This window comes from Nipponia nippon, unplaced genomic scaffold (genome assembly GCF_047370975.1).
Source record: "Nipponia nippon isolate SJK-2023a ecotype South Korea unplaced genomic scaffold, ASM4737097v1 scaffold_4, whole genome shotgun sequence".
NCBI lineage: Eukaryota > Metazoa > Chordata > Aves > Pelecaniformes > Threskiornithidae > Nipponia > Nipponia nippon.
The window spans coordinates 16,443,423-16,460,682 of NW_028262358.1; the positions used below are offsets into that span (position 1 = coordinate 16,443,423).

General features: G+C 41.9%; 1 protein-coding gene across 26 annotated transcripts in view; it reads left to right on the plus strand.

Moving 5' to 3' along the window:
* The window catches only part of NRXN1 (neurexin 1), a 725,925-nt gene that overhangs the window by 427,797 nt on the left and 280,868 nt on the right, over window positions 1-17,260 (plus strand). For 2 of the 26 annotated variants that reach the window (XM_087774548.1, XM_087774547.1), the window contains exon 1: window positions 15,508-16,551. The exons of 21 other annotated variants lie outside the window; for them this stretch is intronic. In XM_087774548.1, the coding sequence (XP_087630674.1) occupies window positions 16,308-16,551 (244 nt within the window). In that variant the 5' untranslated portion in view covers window positions 15,508-16,307. Of the gene's footprint in view, window positions 1-7,977; window positions 8,004-15,507; window positions 16,552-17,260 lie in introns of those variants that run through there. 3 more of the 26 variants (XM_087774551.1, XM_087774550.1, XM_087774549.1) reach the window with 3 other exon arrangements.

Below are 17,260 nucleotides of genomic sequence, written 5' to 3' on the forward strand. Positions count from 1 at the left end.
GGGTTTGTTTCCTTGTTTGTTTGGTTTTGTGTTGCCCCTTTTTTTTTTAAAAAAAAAAAAATATGATCCACTGGAAAATGTATTTGGAGAGAAAAGCAACCCATAATGATGTTCTGTTGAAACAAGTGATGCTTGGCTTGCTGAAAACCAGAAGGAAAATAATGACATAAAAATTGTCCTTGTTCAGGAGCAGTAAGCAAAGATTATGTATAATTGGACAGTTATGAATCAATGAAACTGTATACTTTTTCATGCATCTTGGCAAAAAGTCAAGCTTCCTATGTATAAGAAATCAGGATCAGAACACTTCTAGAACAAAATAATTTCTTTAACTTTGTGTGTTCTGGGATGGAACAAGATAACTTTGATCTTTCCAGTTGAAATGTATTCCATTTCAGTCCTGAAGCTTTTCTGAAATATGAAGGAAAAAGCTTCACTTTCCTTTTCAAGAAGAGCAGCACTAAATTTAAACATCTATTTCATAAGTATATTAAGAGAATAAATAATTGTGAATTACTAGATTTTGCTATCATGTATTCTGCAGTCACTTGAGTCCATTGATAGAATTACAGTCTGGTAAGTCAAATGTTCCTAGCTTTTATTTTGTATTATGTTATGGATTTTGTTTTCTGGGTCCTCTGCTTCTTTTTATTCTCTGGTTCTACTTTCTGCACATCCCTTCAATACCCCTTCAATATTTCCTACATCTTGTGATGGCATCCATTGGATAGGTTTTTCACATTCCTCTAGTGATGCTGATTCTTGAATTTGATAGGTATGACATTGCAGCTGTGAGTTTGATTAGATAATAATGAGGGGTTTTTTTATCCAATTGTTCTCATTGTTTTCATCACAATTCTTGTATTATTTAGATGCTTTATAGTTTCTAGATGTATTATGCTGATGAAGAATCTGGAATAGAACCATGAACGAAGATTAATTATTTTTAAATCTGTATTTAGAAAATTGCAGAAAGGTAATGCAAAAAGGTGTCAGGAAAGACTCACATGCTTGAGAAGTATATTTTGAGATAATTTTTTTTAATGGAAATGCAGCTATCAGCAGTGGAGGAGTGAGCTGCAACAGGCTTATTTTTAAGGTGCAGGGATTCAGCTACAATATGGATCAAAGGAAACTGTTTCTTTGAAGAACAGTGAACAGGAAATTACTGACAAGAGAATGTCCTGCTGAAAAGAAATTCAATAGTCATGATGATCTCTAGTGAATTTAGTAAACGAGGGACAAATCTTGAGATACTTTACATGCTAGCAAAAAGGCAAATTCTTCTCCAAATGGGGATGTAAGCAGCAGGAACTTGCTCTGGAGATACTCTCTCACTCTTCACATCAGTGCAACTTACCAGGGAGAGAAAGAAGAAATGATGAATATTAGGAGACTTGTCAAGGGTGTAACAGATGGAGATTTACAAAGACATAACTTCAGGAAGCGATGGGGAATTTTTACTCCTTCCTATCCTCAGTAACAATAGATCATAACCCTAACCCTCTCTTGTCTTGAGACTACACTCTCATAGCTGTTGCAAGTAAATTTTACTCAAGCTTTAATTTGAAATTTTAAAGTAAGTTCTTTCAGTCATGTTTTAGTTCACTTTTGAAAGTTTCATGCACAGCTGTCCAAATCTGTTCACTGGGTGCTTCTTCACTTGGTATATATAAGTGGCTGCATGTAAGTTCAAATAGGACACCATGGTATCCAACTATCTGAACCACTCAGGGGTAAGCTAGAGAGAAAAAAATCATTTAGAGCATGATGTTGAGAATATTGTAGTTCAGTAGAGAATTAAAAAGATTTGAAACTGGAAGTTTTTCTAAATAGGATGATTGAGGGTTAAATCTGATGGGAACGGGCTATTTAATGAATACTATTGAGCCCACTGAGTCCAGGAGCATGACAGTGTTTGAATCTCATGCATGTTACAGGTCATAATAAATAATATGGTCCAGCCTTAGGAAATAAGATCTAATCATGACAATTTTTGTCAGTGTTAAAAGCTGGCAAATACACACATGTGTATGTCAGCTAAAAGTTTATATATCACAGGATATTCTTCTAAAACCAAAAGTGGATGATGCAACTTCATTTCTTTTCTACTTGTCTAAAATCTTTGTGCTTGAAGCATTTTCTTTTTTCTTGAATTCATTTGGAGTTGTTTTGTTTTGTGATCTAGAAGGGGAATATAAGGTGAAGTGGCTTTTGCTTTCCTAATCATTTGTTTACTATTGGCCTAGGTAAGGTTGGTTATGCTCATTTTTGTTTTCTAAGAAATGCTTCAAACGGGCAAATAGACCTGTCATCTCTCGTAACATCACATATGGGTCAAAAGAGGGTGTTGATAAGAAGTTTACTCCTACTTATTTGTGCACCAACTCTGGGAAAGGGGAGGCCTAGAGGAGAATATCTTCATTTCTGCAGTTAATTTCCAGCACAAATGATTGCATGCAGGAGTCCTATTCATAGAAATATAAAGACGGAAGGGACATCATCCCAGTCCCGACAAGGTAATCAATTACATTTGAATAGTTCTAGAAAGACTTGTGTCTATGCTGTTCTGAAATAATTCTAACAGTGGAGACTCCACCATCTTCTAGGTGATCTTTTATAGTGCTTCCCTATCCTTACTGTTGAGGTTTTCATAATATCTACCCTGAATCTTAATTGCTGCAATTTAGCACATTTCTTTTTGTCCTATCCATCATTGTTATTGAGAACAGGTTATTTCCTCCTCCTTTTAAGACAGCCTTTCATGTATTTGAAGGCTATTACCATGTTCCATCTCAGTTGTCTCCTCTCTACCCTAATTCTTTCAAGCTTTATCGCAGCTCGTGTTCTCTAGGCTCTGGTCATGTTGCTCTCCTCACATTTCTCTCAATTGGCTCATGTCTTCCTGGAGTGTGATTTCCAAATTTGTACCTGGTATTCCTGCTGAGGCTTTATTAATGCTGAGCTGAAGGGAAGAATTACTTCACATTTTTGCAGGCTATACTTGTGTTTATGCATTCCAATATGCTGTGAGCGGATGCCGACTCACGGTGTCACCCTGAACCACGTTCAAGCGTGGAGGCTCACACTAAAACTAGGCAACTAAAGAGAAAAGAAGTACTGATCGTTCTACCCTCCCACATATCTATTAGATAAATATGATCATTGGTTTATTGAAGATTGATCAACTGAAAAGGTATGGAAAAAGGTCCTCATCTTGAAGAAAAATACATTTGCTGTTTACCACAAGAAGATATCAGTGATCAACATTTACTAATTTCAGAGTGTTTGACTCATCCTATTCACTAACCACTTGAAATTTGGTACTCTTATCAAGAGAGAAAACATGCATTGCAGATTAATGGCCAGGTTTGTGTTAAGGCTCTGGGTTTTCTCAGTCCTTGTCTTTATAGTCACCTAGGTCAGAAAATTTCCTAATGAGGTTTACGTATCTACGGCTAAACACTGATGAAATATCTGCTGATCTCATCACTGTGATCAAAAAACCTCAGTGATAACAGCAGTTTGCCCTTTTCATATGAAGAGATTAGAGATTCTAAATAAATTAACAAAAACTTAACTGTTTACTACCTGGGTCTGTATTGAGCAGCGATGTGGGTATTCCCTCCTGCTAGTCATATTTACAACCACCATTTCCTTGAACTGTAGCAGTACTGGAAAGGAAGAAGCAAACTTCTTCAAATGCATAACTAGAATTTTCCTTCTGGAAAACTAATCTTGTGAATCTGCTTATTTCTGAGCTTCTTTGGTGGAAGAAAGCCTTTACTGTATTGCTTACACATTATAAATCTCCTTTGATGAAAAAAATGAAAGAAGTGCAAAGTAGCAATGATACATTTTATATACCAAAAAAACTTTTTTGTATACTGAGTTGTATAATTGAAGCCCATCTTGACTACAGAAATTACTTTAGAAGTTTTTAAGGTTGTAAGCTGTTTCCCCCTGTACAATTCAATAGCTCATTACCAGTTAAATAAAAGTATGTTATATTGTATATAGATCCAATGTTCTGGAGGAATTCCACAAGAAGCAAAGGCACTTGTGGGATATACTGTATATTTAAGAGATATTTCTTTTAATGGCATAAACATTGCTCTAAATCTCTTTTTGCATTAATGATAAATTGATCATTAGTGTGAAGTAGGTGAGAATTAAAAATAGCTTCTAATAATTTATAGCTCATATTGATTTTGCTGGAATATTTTAACACTAAGGTAGTGTCCAGGTCTTTGGCTTGTGTAAATTCCATTCAGGTCAATGGGATGTTGACTGAAACCATCCAACAGCCTGTCCTTCAACTCTCACTTTGTGGCTTTCAACCAAAGCATGTGTATCAAAGCTCAAAACTATGTGGCAACATGAACGTTACTCTTGCTTTAGTGGTAATTCATAAACCTCTCCTGTTACTGTAATTCCAGTGTAGAAGTTAACTCTTAGCCAATGAGGGTTGCTCATTGCCCCATACAATGCAAGTGCAAATGCTTGTGTCTGCTACAATGGGAATGTAAGAAACAGGAATCCTGATCCCAAGCTTTGTCTTAGGTTATGTGATTGGAGGCAGGTACATCCCCCTTTTATGCAAGAAAATGCAGAGCACGTGCCCTGTTACGTACCCAATGCACAGGTTGTATCCCTGTTAGGTGCTTGACACAGAGGGTTTATCTCCTACCACTTGACCTGGCGCAGGTGGTGTGCCCAAATCTCACATTGAGCTTTATCACTAATATTCTAAGTTTAAATCTGGCAACAGTGATTAATATTTAGGGTAGAACAATTATATTTTCATTAAAGCTAGCTTACAGGAGCAAAGTAAATGGAAACTCAGGTCCTTAGTACCAAGTACTGAAAATTTATATCATAATATTTAGTCTTCCTTCAGTACTTTTGTGTTCCTTGAGTAGGAATTGAGTGAAAACAAGGTGAAGGCTTTCAGGGCATTACTTAGAGTAGGAGTTTTATTGAGTAAAGTGCCCTGATTTGAGCTATAGGTATTAACTAATTTTAGGTTTAGAGGCAGTTCTGAAAAGAAAGTATTTGAGAGAAGATTTGTTCAATCCCAACTAAAAAATAGTGATGAAGAAAAGGCATTTAATTTTTTTAAACCAAGACAACAAAAAATGATGAAAGGGAACATCATTTTTAAAATTAAATAATTTTTTAAATGTGATGCTTTAATTTTCATAATGTGTTTTCTTTATTTTTCACTACAAATAATTTGAGACCTTTTCATGTTACCAAATGAAAAAAAAGTTTCATTGCAAGTTTTTTCTCGGCTCTACTGCTTTCACTGCTTTATAAAGTACTTTGATATATCTGGATGAGAAGGACTACACTAGTACTAAGGTTTTTTTAAACAAAGCAGCCACAAATCAGTAGCATATACAGTACCAACTCCACTAACAAAACAACAGTTCTTCGAGAGGCAGGGATATGGAAAAAACATGATAATTCATATTATGGGATTGTCTTCCTCCAGTGCATGGCATAATTCCGATTAAAATTACTGGCAGTACTTTGTGTGCATCAAAAGAAAAACAGCTCCAGGAACTGACATCCTGTTAAATGTGAAAGAGCTATTATAGGCTAGTGGTTCAATATGGTGGTTTTTGAAAACTTCCTAATGAAAACCCGCTACATATTATGCCCCTAAGCTTTTCTGGGCAGTAATTCTGAACTGCATAACCAAAGATGGCCAGCAGTGCACCCATATTTTCTATTGAAATTTATGATAGTTTTAGCATGTGCAAAGATTCAAAGAGCAAGTTTCAGACCATTATCCCTTTTAGGGCCCCATTCTTCTCATTTTACTTGTTAGAAACAAAATTAGATCCAAGGGTGTTAAAAGAAAACTGCTAGCTTTCTAAGCCTTTAAAATATGTATGCATCGTATATTTTTTCTCTGAGTACATCTTTTATTATGCACTGAAATAAATAGGTAAAATTAAGCAAGTTTTGATAGAGCCATAAAGTTGCAGCTGAGAAGTCTTGCATTTTGTTTCCTGTTAGAACCTGGTTTTAAAAGATAAGTTGGTTGTGACTCTTCATTTTAATTATATAGCAGGTGCCTTGTCTTAGCTAGGAAAATTTTTAATGTAATTCATTAAAAACCAAAACACAGGTATGAATTAAATGATTTTCTGTTTCCAATCTCTTAATAGTTGCAGCTATTATTTGCATATATGCTAAGGAGAATGAGCTTGGTCCAAGAAAGTCTCTTTACAGTGATAATGCTTTCGCCTACAAGTTGCCCCATTAAGCAAAGTTGATCAGATATTTACAGGATTCCCATTTATCTATGTATAAAAACTGAGGAAGGCCCACGCATCCATAATTATTATAAACATTGGCATTTATCATGAAGCAATCTCAAAGTGCTTTAAACACAGTATTGGCTTTAATGCTGCACTGAATGTTCTTGTTAGAGCTTTATAGATACAAACTTGTAGGTGTAGAAGACTTAATCCTGCAATGCACTGTTTAATAGCGCTTGAAGATGGAAGTCTTTGAAATCTTTCAGCGTTGGTGTGAAGGGTGTAATTCTACCAAGCCTTACTCATGCAAATAATCTTTATCCTTGTGACTGATAACATTGACCTAGCTTGTCAATTAGCTATTAAGTGACTAATGGTTTGTAGTGATTTGTCCGAGGTTGCACTTGAAAAGCTGTGGCAGAGGCAGATGTAGAACTTCCATCTTTTCCATACTACCAATGGGAAGTGGAGGATAATGTTTTAGATGCGGGTATGACACATCACCTGATAGCCTAGCCATGTATCATCACAGAAGTAGTTAATTTTACGGCATCACTGGATGACAGATGTGTACTCTGACAGTAAAATGTAGGTATCTGTCTTTATTTGAATGCTTCAACAAAAGTCTGTATATTTTCTGTATTAGAATCCCCTATATTTGTCCTTAGGAAAAGAACAGAACACATGTATCACCAGATATTCTCTCTTGTTAAGTTAATTATCTTTGGCTTCTGTAGTAGCTTAATTTTTCTTGCCCTATCAATAGAAAAGTACAAAGAAGTACAACATAAAGGGTTTTATCTGTATTATTGATTGGCTAGAAAGTGATGTGTTTGGGACTCTTTTGGAGCTTCTCTAGTGACTATTTATTTAAATTGGGGGAAAAAATCAGTATTACTGAAAAAAAATAACTAGAACTTTCATTTAGCATTACAAAAGAGGGCATTGCTTAATCCCTGAAGTAGGAAATTGCTTTTCTTCATGATCCACTGCTTTCATACTGTTTCTGGCTGCTGGTGCTGAAGGAAAGAAAAACTATGTTCTCACTCTGCTTTCACTGTATCTATTTTCTTATCCTCTGCAAAAACTTGGCTGCTAATTTGTTGTTGAAGTAAATAAAGGGAGGGGAGAGCTTAGCTATGAAAAGATCTTTTTGTCTCAAATGGGCATTTGCAAATATGGAAGCAGAGCAAAACTTTATGTGGGAAACTGAAAAAAAGGAAATTAAGTATTTGAAATAGTATATCAAAGCTGAAGTATATGAGATATTGCTATTCTTTGAGATGCCGTTATGGGTTTATACCTAAATTCAGCAGCATGCTCCCAGAAGATGAATGTTGCTAAGGAGTGTTTTTTCTTGTGTTCTGATCACATATATAGAGAGAAAGAAAATGACAATTGAAAGCCAAAGGCATAGCTGGCTGAAAATGATGTTGTTTCACCTTGCTTAAAACTCATTCTTTTTTGTTAAAAGCACCTATTGTTTTATTGCTTCTAAGATGCATTACAAAAATATAGCATGTTACAGCTCAGGGCTGGAAAACACTAATGGACTGTAACTAAGGAATGATTACTTAACTTCAGAAGTTACAATATTTAGTTAATGATTCCCTGACATTGTCAGGACAGGTCACAGAATGCATTTTAAAGTAATTACAAGTTAGCAGCAGTTTATATTTTTCCCCCTAGCAACAGCAGTAGAAGTTGTATTTTTGTCTTCTCCTATCAGTGGTGAGTCCTGTTTCTTTTTTTAATCTGCTTGCTTTTTATGTTTTTTTAATCCATTTAGTCTTGCAAATCATAATCAAAGGTTATGCTAGCAAACTAGCAATCTGAAAATAATTGTGATAGCGAGTTTTTGATACTGGTATGTAACAGAAGAGATACATGTAAGTTTTATTTTGAGTTTTTGCTTGTGTTAGCTACATGAGGAAAATAGCAAGACCATACCATATGCCCAATAAAAGCTTCATTAGAAAGGCATTAGTAGATTAATCCAACTTACTCTGTGGTTTATTTTATTTAGAATGTAATAAGGTAAGTTCATTAGTTTGCAGACTTAATGTTTTCTACTGTACCTCAAAGCAACCAGTAACAATTCCACTGAGACTCTGCGGATCTCACTAACACCTGTCAAGATAAACACATGGCTCTCTAGGGGAATCATCTTGGCAACATAACTGAGGAAATCTGAAAAAAAGTAAGTCTTTCACACACAAAAGAGTGTTACACAGTATAAACTTGATTAATGATTTTTCACATGCCTCTGAGGTCATATATATCTCTTGAAAGTGGGGAAAAAAAGTCAAATCAATCTCTGAAGAGCAAATATTTTGGAATGTACAATGCTGCATTTGAAATGTATTTTAAAGAACTTGAAGGCTGTAGAATAATTATGCAATTTGAATTGAGCTTCAGAAAGGCTGTCTGAGACCAGCAATTGAGTCTCCATCCCCCTAGGGCTAATATATTAGATTACAAGGATTATTGTAGTGGCAGTATTTGTGCCACTACATTTAAGATTATGTCAGCATTTCCATTTTAAACCTGTATGTTCAGAGGCTCATAACTCAGCTATAGAAAATTTGCTTGGCGCTACGAACAAACACGGTTTCTGCACAATGGTGACGCTTTTTCTGGGGGAAAAAAAAAAAAAAGAAAGAAAGAAGCCTAGAAGCCTAAAGCTAAATATTTGGACATTTTACAGTTATGAATGCCAAAAGTTAATGCCTTCTTCTTAGAACTCTGCTTTTTAAATTTGGTTATTTCTACAGCTGACTTGTAACACTACTGCTGTCTGGAGTCTAAAGCAATGTATTGAACTAGAAGAGCGGACAGAATGGTAGCAGGCTCTATCTTACCCCTTTCTTTGCCAATATTGTTACAGGACTAATGCGTTCAGGGAAGGCAGGAGGTGGAACTCCACTGTACATCCTCTTCTCCACCAAGGCCAGGGATGGGGTGGGGATGGGGTGATGATCGTGAATCATGATGGGTGATATCTAAGAAATCCTGTCAGGAAAATCTGCTTAAAAATGTACTCCTGACTGTTATTAACTTTAGGCACTCCACAAACATCATTTATGCCTCTCCTGGTTACCACTGGACTTCCCACCAAAAAAAAAAGCAACCAACTTTGCCTTGCAAGGTCTTTAAACTCAATTTCCGCATTTTAGGGCCATTGTGCTTTGAGTCTAGTTTGAGCTCAGCCCTGACATGGCATTTAATATCTCAGATATTATGTATGGTAAGCAGTAACAAGAGCTGCAAACAACCCAAGACACACACTTTTCCTATTTCTGGAGGCTTTTATAAACAAATAGGCTTTGCATATTCTTTGTATGCTTGTACTGGATACAAAAGAACACAACGCTGGATTCTGCTATTGGCATCTGTCACTGATCTCATCAAACTTCTTGATGACTAATTTGCAACCTATTTTTGTGTGTTTTTCTTTTTTTTTGTCCCTAGCTGGAGTATTTGCTGAGGAGTTCAGCTTGGTAGCATTTAAACTGTAGTCAGGGATCTCTCTTTTCTGCGGCAATGCAGTGCCAATTCCTGTGGTAGCACTGGTAGAAATCAGGGAGACTTTTGCAGGTTCTGCAGCAGTCTAATTGCCCATAGAATTAACTGCTCATGCAGTAGGCCAGAGAGAACATGAGTACAGCCTGCCCTGCTTGATACAGGACTACAAATCTCTTAAATACCTCCATCTATATACATGTGGATTTGGCCTTAATTCCTGTGGCTTTATATTGGAATGAAAGGGGGAACCTAGCCAAAGTGTTAGCACCCTTTGTGCAAAGTTAAACAAAAAAAAAAAAAAAAGAAGAAAATCTGAAATTAAATGGCATTGCAGCACTGGCAGCCAGCAAGACAACCCCCAGTGGAGTCCAAGCCATCCTCCTCAAGGCAGGGCTAACGCAAGTAATGGTAGATGGACTTGGCAAAGTGCCCTGAAGACTGACAGACCAACCAGGGCTGTTTCAGACCAAGAGGGAGATTCCTTTCAGAGTCAAAATTCCCTCTTGGAAGATGTTCTCCAACCAGCCCCTTCTATTCTAAATTGAAGGGATCTGGCTTATGTGCATGGTTTCAATAAAATGAAACAAAATAAAAATCAGCTTGCTTTTGACAGCAAGGAATAGAGAGAAAGAGATTATTTCTGTCTTCATACACACAGAGACAAGAAACATTTAATATGAAGATTTAAGCCTATTTGGATGGACAGATTTATGGACAGAAAGACTTATTAACTGTACTGGGATTTATATTGTACTATGCATATAGAGAGAATAGCTGCACTAGAGAGAAAGCAGCCTAAGTATTTCCATTGTAAACCCCCCTTTTTTTACATGATCACCACAAATTTGAATTTCTGTGTATTTTATGACTGCACAAATACTCCATCCATCTCTCCTAGAATTATATTTTTACCTTCCAAGTCTCTGCGCAGTTCACGTGGTAGTTTATTGGCTTCCTTTCTAAAGTAAAGTGTTTCTGCCCTAAGCTATGTAGGGTTAGGACACAAACTGGCCATAGTTATTCATGGATGACAGGCCTAGGTTTAGTATCTTGTAATTCATTGGCTTTTGAAAGAAACATTCTCAGCTGTTTAAAAGAGGAAAGTTAACACTTTCAATGTTATCAGACATTGAAATGTCTGAAAATGAAACATTTTTAGTATTGGAAGATCCTGTATATAGGTCCTTAAATTCATCAGAGTTTATAGCGGCAAATGGAAACATTAGCTTGAATGTTTTCTTCTGTAAGCTGCTGTCTGTAGGACGGATAAACATAAATTTCGGCCTTCTTAATTGCAATCACAAAATGTCCACAGGTTTTCAAATGAAGTGAGATTCCATACCCAGTAGTGGAGAAAAACTATACTAGAAAAACAGAGGGAGTGTGTTAAAGTTTTCATTGAATAGTATTCCCTATCATACAGATACATATTTGTGGAGGGTTTTTTCTGTCTGAGTTTGCTGAACAGCACTTGAGCTTCAGGAGTTTAAGAGTGGATGTTGCAACACTAAGTGCAGGATTTCATCTCTGGAGGACAGCGGTGGCCAGAGAAGGTCTGGTTGCATAAGGTGGCACTTAACCTAAAGGAGCCCTGAATTTAACTGACAACTTCTGCTAGCCTAAGGCATGGTCTGTACTAAAGTTTTGCTAGTGTCACCAAAGTTGTTCATCTTAACTGATAGAGCTGCATTGACAAGAACCAGGGTGTAGAGAGATATGGTTGTACCAGCAAGAAGTATCTGATTTTATCTGAGGAAGTAATGAAAATTATACTTGTGGAGGTACTTTTTTTGTTTGTATAGATCTTCTTTAGGAGCATTTGGTGTTTATAGGATAATGGCATTAAAAGAAGCCAGGGAAAGATGTGTTTTTACAGTTAAGGATGTTCTTGCTCATAAACTTAGGAACCTACTGGTATTGACAGAGTTCATTCGGTGGAAATAACTTGATTAAAAATCACATTTCCTACCAATGTGACCTACACAGGGTAAGTGTTAAATGGGGTTAAAAAACCCCATTAAATTAACTTCACTAAGCTAAGTTTCTGAAATACTAAAAACTACCTTGTGAACACTATAGTTTATTTTCACGCTTTATTTGCTATGCCTGCAATGGGACATTTATTTGTTTACACAAACTCTTGTTTATTGCCTTCTTTTGTACCACTTTTTCCTTCTTTGAGTGAACCTTCACAGACTGATACCACAATGTTGATTATGTTGGGAGTACATGATTCTGTCGCCTTGGGGATTAAAACCAGATTATTTCAACTTCAGCTAGTCCTCAACTAGCAAAGATTCATACTCTTATGTCAGCAGGGGGTAAAAAAGAAAGTTATTTTAAATAAGAATTGCTGGTTACCATCGGTTTTCATAATGTTTACTTGCAGATGCTTTTAACTTTTACTTTTCATTAAAAAGCTTAACTCTGAGTGCTAAGACATCCAATTAAGCTTTTTAAATAAAACATGAAAAGACTAGAAGTATCTGAATACCAAGATTTGCTTCAAATTGGAAAGAAGTGCTTGCTGTTATCACAAAAAACTGAGAAAGAGGAGATTTTACTTCCTGGAATTTCCTTCTATTGCCTTCCTGCCCCCGTCTGCCTTTCACTTGCTTTCATACACTCTTCCTTCTTCACCTTCCTTTTCACCTTCCTGTTAGTCTTTCCATTTTCAATCTTTCTATGATATTTTCTGCAAATTACTTCTCCCTATTTCTCACCTGTGCATTGTATTAGATCACCTTTCTCCTCCTTGAAACTTGGATAGTCCTCCTCTTGTTTCTCTGTGTGGTTCAGAGCGCACAGCCAGGAAAATGTCAAATGTTATTAGAGCTAGCACATACAAGGTACTGAGCACGTTGTCAGATCCAGAAAGGGATCCCTGTTTAGGCATCTGTCTCCCCATTCACATTTTAACTGAGTACTTAAATAAGAGTTAGACACCTAAGTAGCTTTGTGGAGGTTGGCCTTTGTGTCCTCAGCTCTTCGTTTGGATAGGCAGCAGCAAAATAGTCCATTCATTTAACAGTCCCTAAGCAGTGTTTAACATCACAATGTAACACCTAAAAATGACCATTATAATCTATTTGATGAAAAAACTTCTCAAATACAGATTTAAACCTGAAACTTTAGTGGCAATTATGTGTGTGCACTGCATAAATAGTACACATTTAATAATGCCGAGCACTTAAACACCCCTTTTATCTTCAGTAAAAAATTAAATTAAATACCTTTGAAGTACCTAAACATTTTATTAATTTGCCCTGGGTATTGAAGCACTTTAGGCCTCCCTGACACAGGAGATGGCAGATGGAGTAAGAATTTCAATTGAGGTGCTAAAGATACAAACATACCCAACAACACAGGGAAAGAAGAACGCTTGCACAAAGTCCTGCTGTATCCACACCAAAGCGTATCAGTCGAATAAACTATGATCCGGCCTGGAAGGGATCTGGGGAAAGCCTCTGTTGCAAGGTGACACCTAATGGGAACCCCATGACAGGGTGCCAGCCGTGCTTTCCTGGGCGCCAACAGGGAAACTCCCACCAAGAGGGAGCAGAATACAGCTCTTGATGGAGGCCGTGAAACAGCCGAGCAGAAGTTAGTCTAGACAGGACTTGCCAACTGAAATTGTATCTGAACAACTGCGTTGCCAACTGTATCGTTACATGGTTGGCAATACCGGCTTCCTATTTCAGAGAAGTGATAACAATTTTAAGTTACCCGTCTGTAGGATGTCTAGAATCATTAAGAACAGTCAGTTAACTACTGCATGTTTCTAAAACGGCAGCAACGTGTGAACAGTTTACTGAAAAACTGGTTCCAGTGACTGACTGAAATATTTTGTTTCCTGAGTCAGATTGATAGAAAACCTAGTGGTATTTATGGATAAAATTTCTAACACATATTACTTGCATGAACAGGAAATATACATCAGGGGCTTTAATTTTAGGAGAGTTGGTGAATCCAGGTTGATGTTTCTTTAAGATTTCTTTCATTTTTCCTTCTTTCCTTAACTCTGAAACTTAGAGAATTTATTGTATTTTAATTTTTAAGAGGTGACAGTGCATGGCAGTTGCAAGCTGATCGTTTGGAAAACTGGGGTTTCTTACTTCTTTTACGCTAAGCCTTCTTGAGACAGGCTGGAAAAGTCACCGACTTCCTTATAAGCTGCCTTTCCCAGTGGCAAGCCGCGGGTGGCAGAGGACAACCCCTGCCCCGGAGGACCGCTCCCCCTTGGTGTTTTGGTCCCCCCCCCCCCCCCCCGAGTCCTTTCATCACTGCGTTATGATTTTTTTACCATTTCCCTCGGCGTCTTCGCAAAACTTTGAGTACGCGGCGAGGCTGGGCCGCGGTGCCTCCGGGCCGAGGGTCTGTGTGCGTGTGTGTGTGTGTGTGTGTGTGTGTGTGTGTGTGTGTGTGTGAAACGCACCGCCCCCGGGGCAGGGCAGGGCAGGGCGGGAGCTGCCGCTTCCTCGCCCCGGCTCTGGGGCTCTCGGGGTCCTTTCGCCGCCCTGTGCAGTTGCAACCCCGCCACGGAGGGCGGTTCTCCTCGCCGGGGGAAGCAATCCGCCCTGGGCTGAGCAGAGCCCGGGCGAAATGCCTTTCTCTTTCCGAAGCCTACGCAGCTGAGTAAGGGTTGTGACTTCCCTTCGCATCCGTGTGAATTAGAAAGCGCCTCAGCAAATTGCAGTGGTTTTCGTTTAAATTAACGCGAAATGTATAAAAAAGCATTCTCACGCCCACCGCTCGCCCTCTCTCTTTCACGCATCCGCACCCCGCACCCATGATCTCATGCTGCTGAAGGCATGGCACAAGATCTACGGCAGGCTGGAAACGGGGGAGGGAGGGAGAGGAGAGGCGAGGAGAGCCGGGAGCGTGGGGCTCACACACCCTGCTGCGCCCAGGTGCGGTACTGCAGGGGCTGCGCCGCCCGCCGCCGGCTCCGGGGGGGGAGCAGCACCCCGCCGAGGGGTGAAATGTTTTCACTTTGAATGCAGACCTTCGCTTTTAAACGTGGTATCTCCCACCCTCGGCTGCGGTGTGGAGGGGTGTGGAGAAGCCTCTCCCGCTGTTTTCGGGGTAGGCGTGGGGCGAGGGCCGCGGCGGGGCCCCGCAGCCGGGGGGCGATGCGGGCGCTGCCGGCGCCGCCCTGCAGCTGGGGAGGGGGGCTCAGCCCGGAAAGGGATTTTTCAGCCCAGAAACGGGTTTTTTTTCAGCCCAGTTTGCGGCCGCGTCTGCGGTGGGCAGCCGAGGTGCTGTAGTTGAGTAGTGGCGGAAAAAAAAAAAAAAACCAAAAAAAAAAAAAAACCAAAAAAAACCAAACCAAACAGAACCAAGCCGGTAACTCTTTGTTAGGCGCCGTGTGTGTAATTACCGGATAATCAAAGGCGATGCTCGAACAGACAGAGGGAAGCATCTGATGGGCGAAGTTTAGGCCAATTAAAAGACCCGAAATCGTTCTTTCTAAGATGAAAGTGGTTTTTCAAGACACCCGTACATCCGAACTATCAGAGGAGGGGAAATGCTCCCGCCGTGCTGCTGACTCCGCGGCGCGGCTGGGTGGCGGGTGGGAAGAGCGGCGGGTGTGCCTGGGTGTCCTCCGCACCGCCCGAGCCATGTTCTGGCAGTGCGCGGCTCCGAAAAGCAGAGGAGAGGCAGCGCGACTGTGTGGGAGCTGAACTCAGCCTCCCTCTTTAACATAGGCTCGTCCTCTGCATTGCATCCAAGCTTCAGCGATTTGCTGTTCGGAGACTGCAGATTTGCATAGCCCTGCTCTTCGCAAGCATGGTTATTTTTTTTTTTTTTCCCGGCTTCTTTCATCAGGGTGCACTATTCTCCCTGAAAACATCCTCGGGTATTACTGTCAATAGTCAGACCGCTGAGATTGCCGGAGCAGCCTGATTATTGTCTGGCGGCGTGTGCGAGTGTGCGTGTGCGAGTGTGAGCGTGTGTGTGCGCGCCGGGAGAGAGCTGGCTCGGTGAGGGCTCACCAGTTCGGAGATGAATGGAGGGAAGAGCAGCAGTTTGATTTTCCTCTGCTTTCCCAGCGCTGGCTGATGGAGTGGCATCCCCTTTTTTCTTTCTTAGCAGAAATGTGGCACGATTGGCTACACTGTGGATTACTGAGGATGGGGGAATGCTTGGCACTCTCGTAGCCCTTGCAACTGTGGAGTATTGTTAATGAGCACCAGCCCCGGGAAAGCTGAAACTAGCGATTGTTTGAGCGCGGGGCTTTTCCCCTCTTCCACCTCTTTCCGAAGGCTCTGAACTGCCTGGATTCTCCGCCTCTGACTATGTCTCGGATTGTTTTGGGTAAAAGAAGACCTGGAGAAAAGGATCCTCGTAAGCTTTCCCAAAGGGAAGAGATGGCTCGCCTGGTGCGGTGAGCTGCAGCCAGCGCCGTGTGAGGGTGTGCGAGCGCGCCTCTGCCCAAAGTTTGCCTCCTTCGCTGTGGCTGCTGCTCCTCCCGAGGACGCCGCGGGCCGGCTCGCCGTGCACCGGAGGATGGGGGGGCTCCTCAGGGGCAGCCCGGAGCCGGGACCCGCCGGCAGCAGCGGCAGCAGCAGCGCCGGGGGCCGCTTGGCCCTGCTCTGGATAGTCCCGCTCACTCTCAGCGGCCTCCTTGGGGTGGCGTGGGGCGCCTCCAGTTTGGGCGCTCACCACATTCACCATTTCCATGGCAGCAGCAAACATCATTCAGTGCCTATCGCTATCTACAGGTCACCGGCTTCCTTGCGAGGCGGACACGGTGGGTTTGGACACCGCTCGGTACCCTGCACGGTCGGGGGTGCGCCGCGCCGCCCGCCCCGCACCGCCGCCCGCCCCGCAGAGGTCAGGCGCGGGCTCCCGGGACCCCGCGGGCCGGGGCTGCCGCCGCCGTCGGTGGGAGGAAGAGGAACGCGGAGGGGAGGCGGGAGGAAGGCTGCGGAGCCGCTCCCGCCGGGCGGGGTGCGGGCCCGTCCCGCCGCTCCCGGCTCGGGGACGAGGAGCCGGGGCTGGCGGGGCGGGGAGCTCGGCCGGCCTCCGGCCCGGCGGGGGCGGGCGGAGGACGCTGCCGGGGCAGCCCGGGGCTGCCGGGCATCCCCCCGGGCCGGCGGCATCCCCCGCGGAGCCCCAGCGGGGTGGGTGGGCGCGGGGCGGGCGGCGGAGGGGAGGCTTTCCCGCACCCCTCCGCTCCCCACACCCGGCCGCGGACCGAGCCGGCTGGAAAGCCCAGCCCAGAGGCGCCTCCGAAGCCGCGGCCCCCGAGTGGGAGCGCCCCGGCAGTGCCGGCCCTCACTCCCCCCTTTCCCGGCCCCCTCCCTGCCCCAGCCGGGGGACACAGACACGGCAGCAAAGTGCCCCCGCGGCGGGTGTCCGTGGTCCTGCGCCTCGGCGAGAGGCAGGGCAGGGCGCCGGGGGAGCCCGGCGAGGGGCGGGGAAGGAGCCTGTGTGCTGCTTAAATTGCTGGTGGTGAT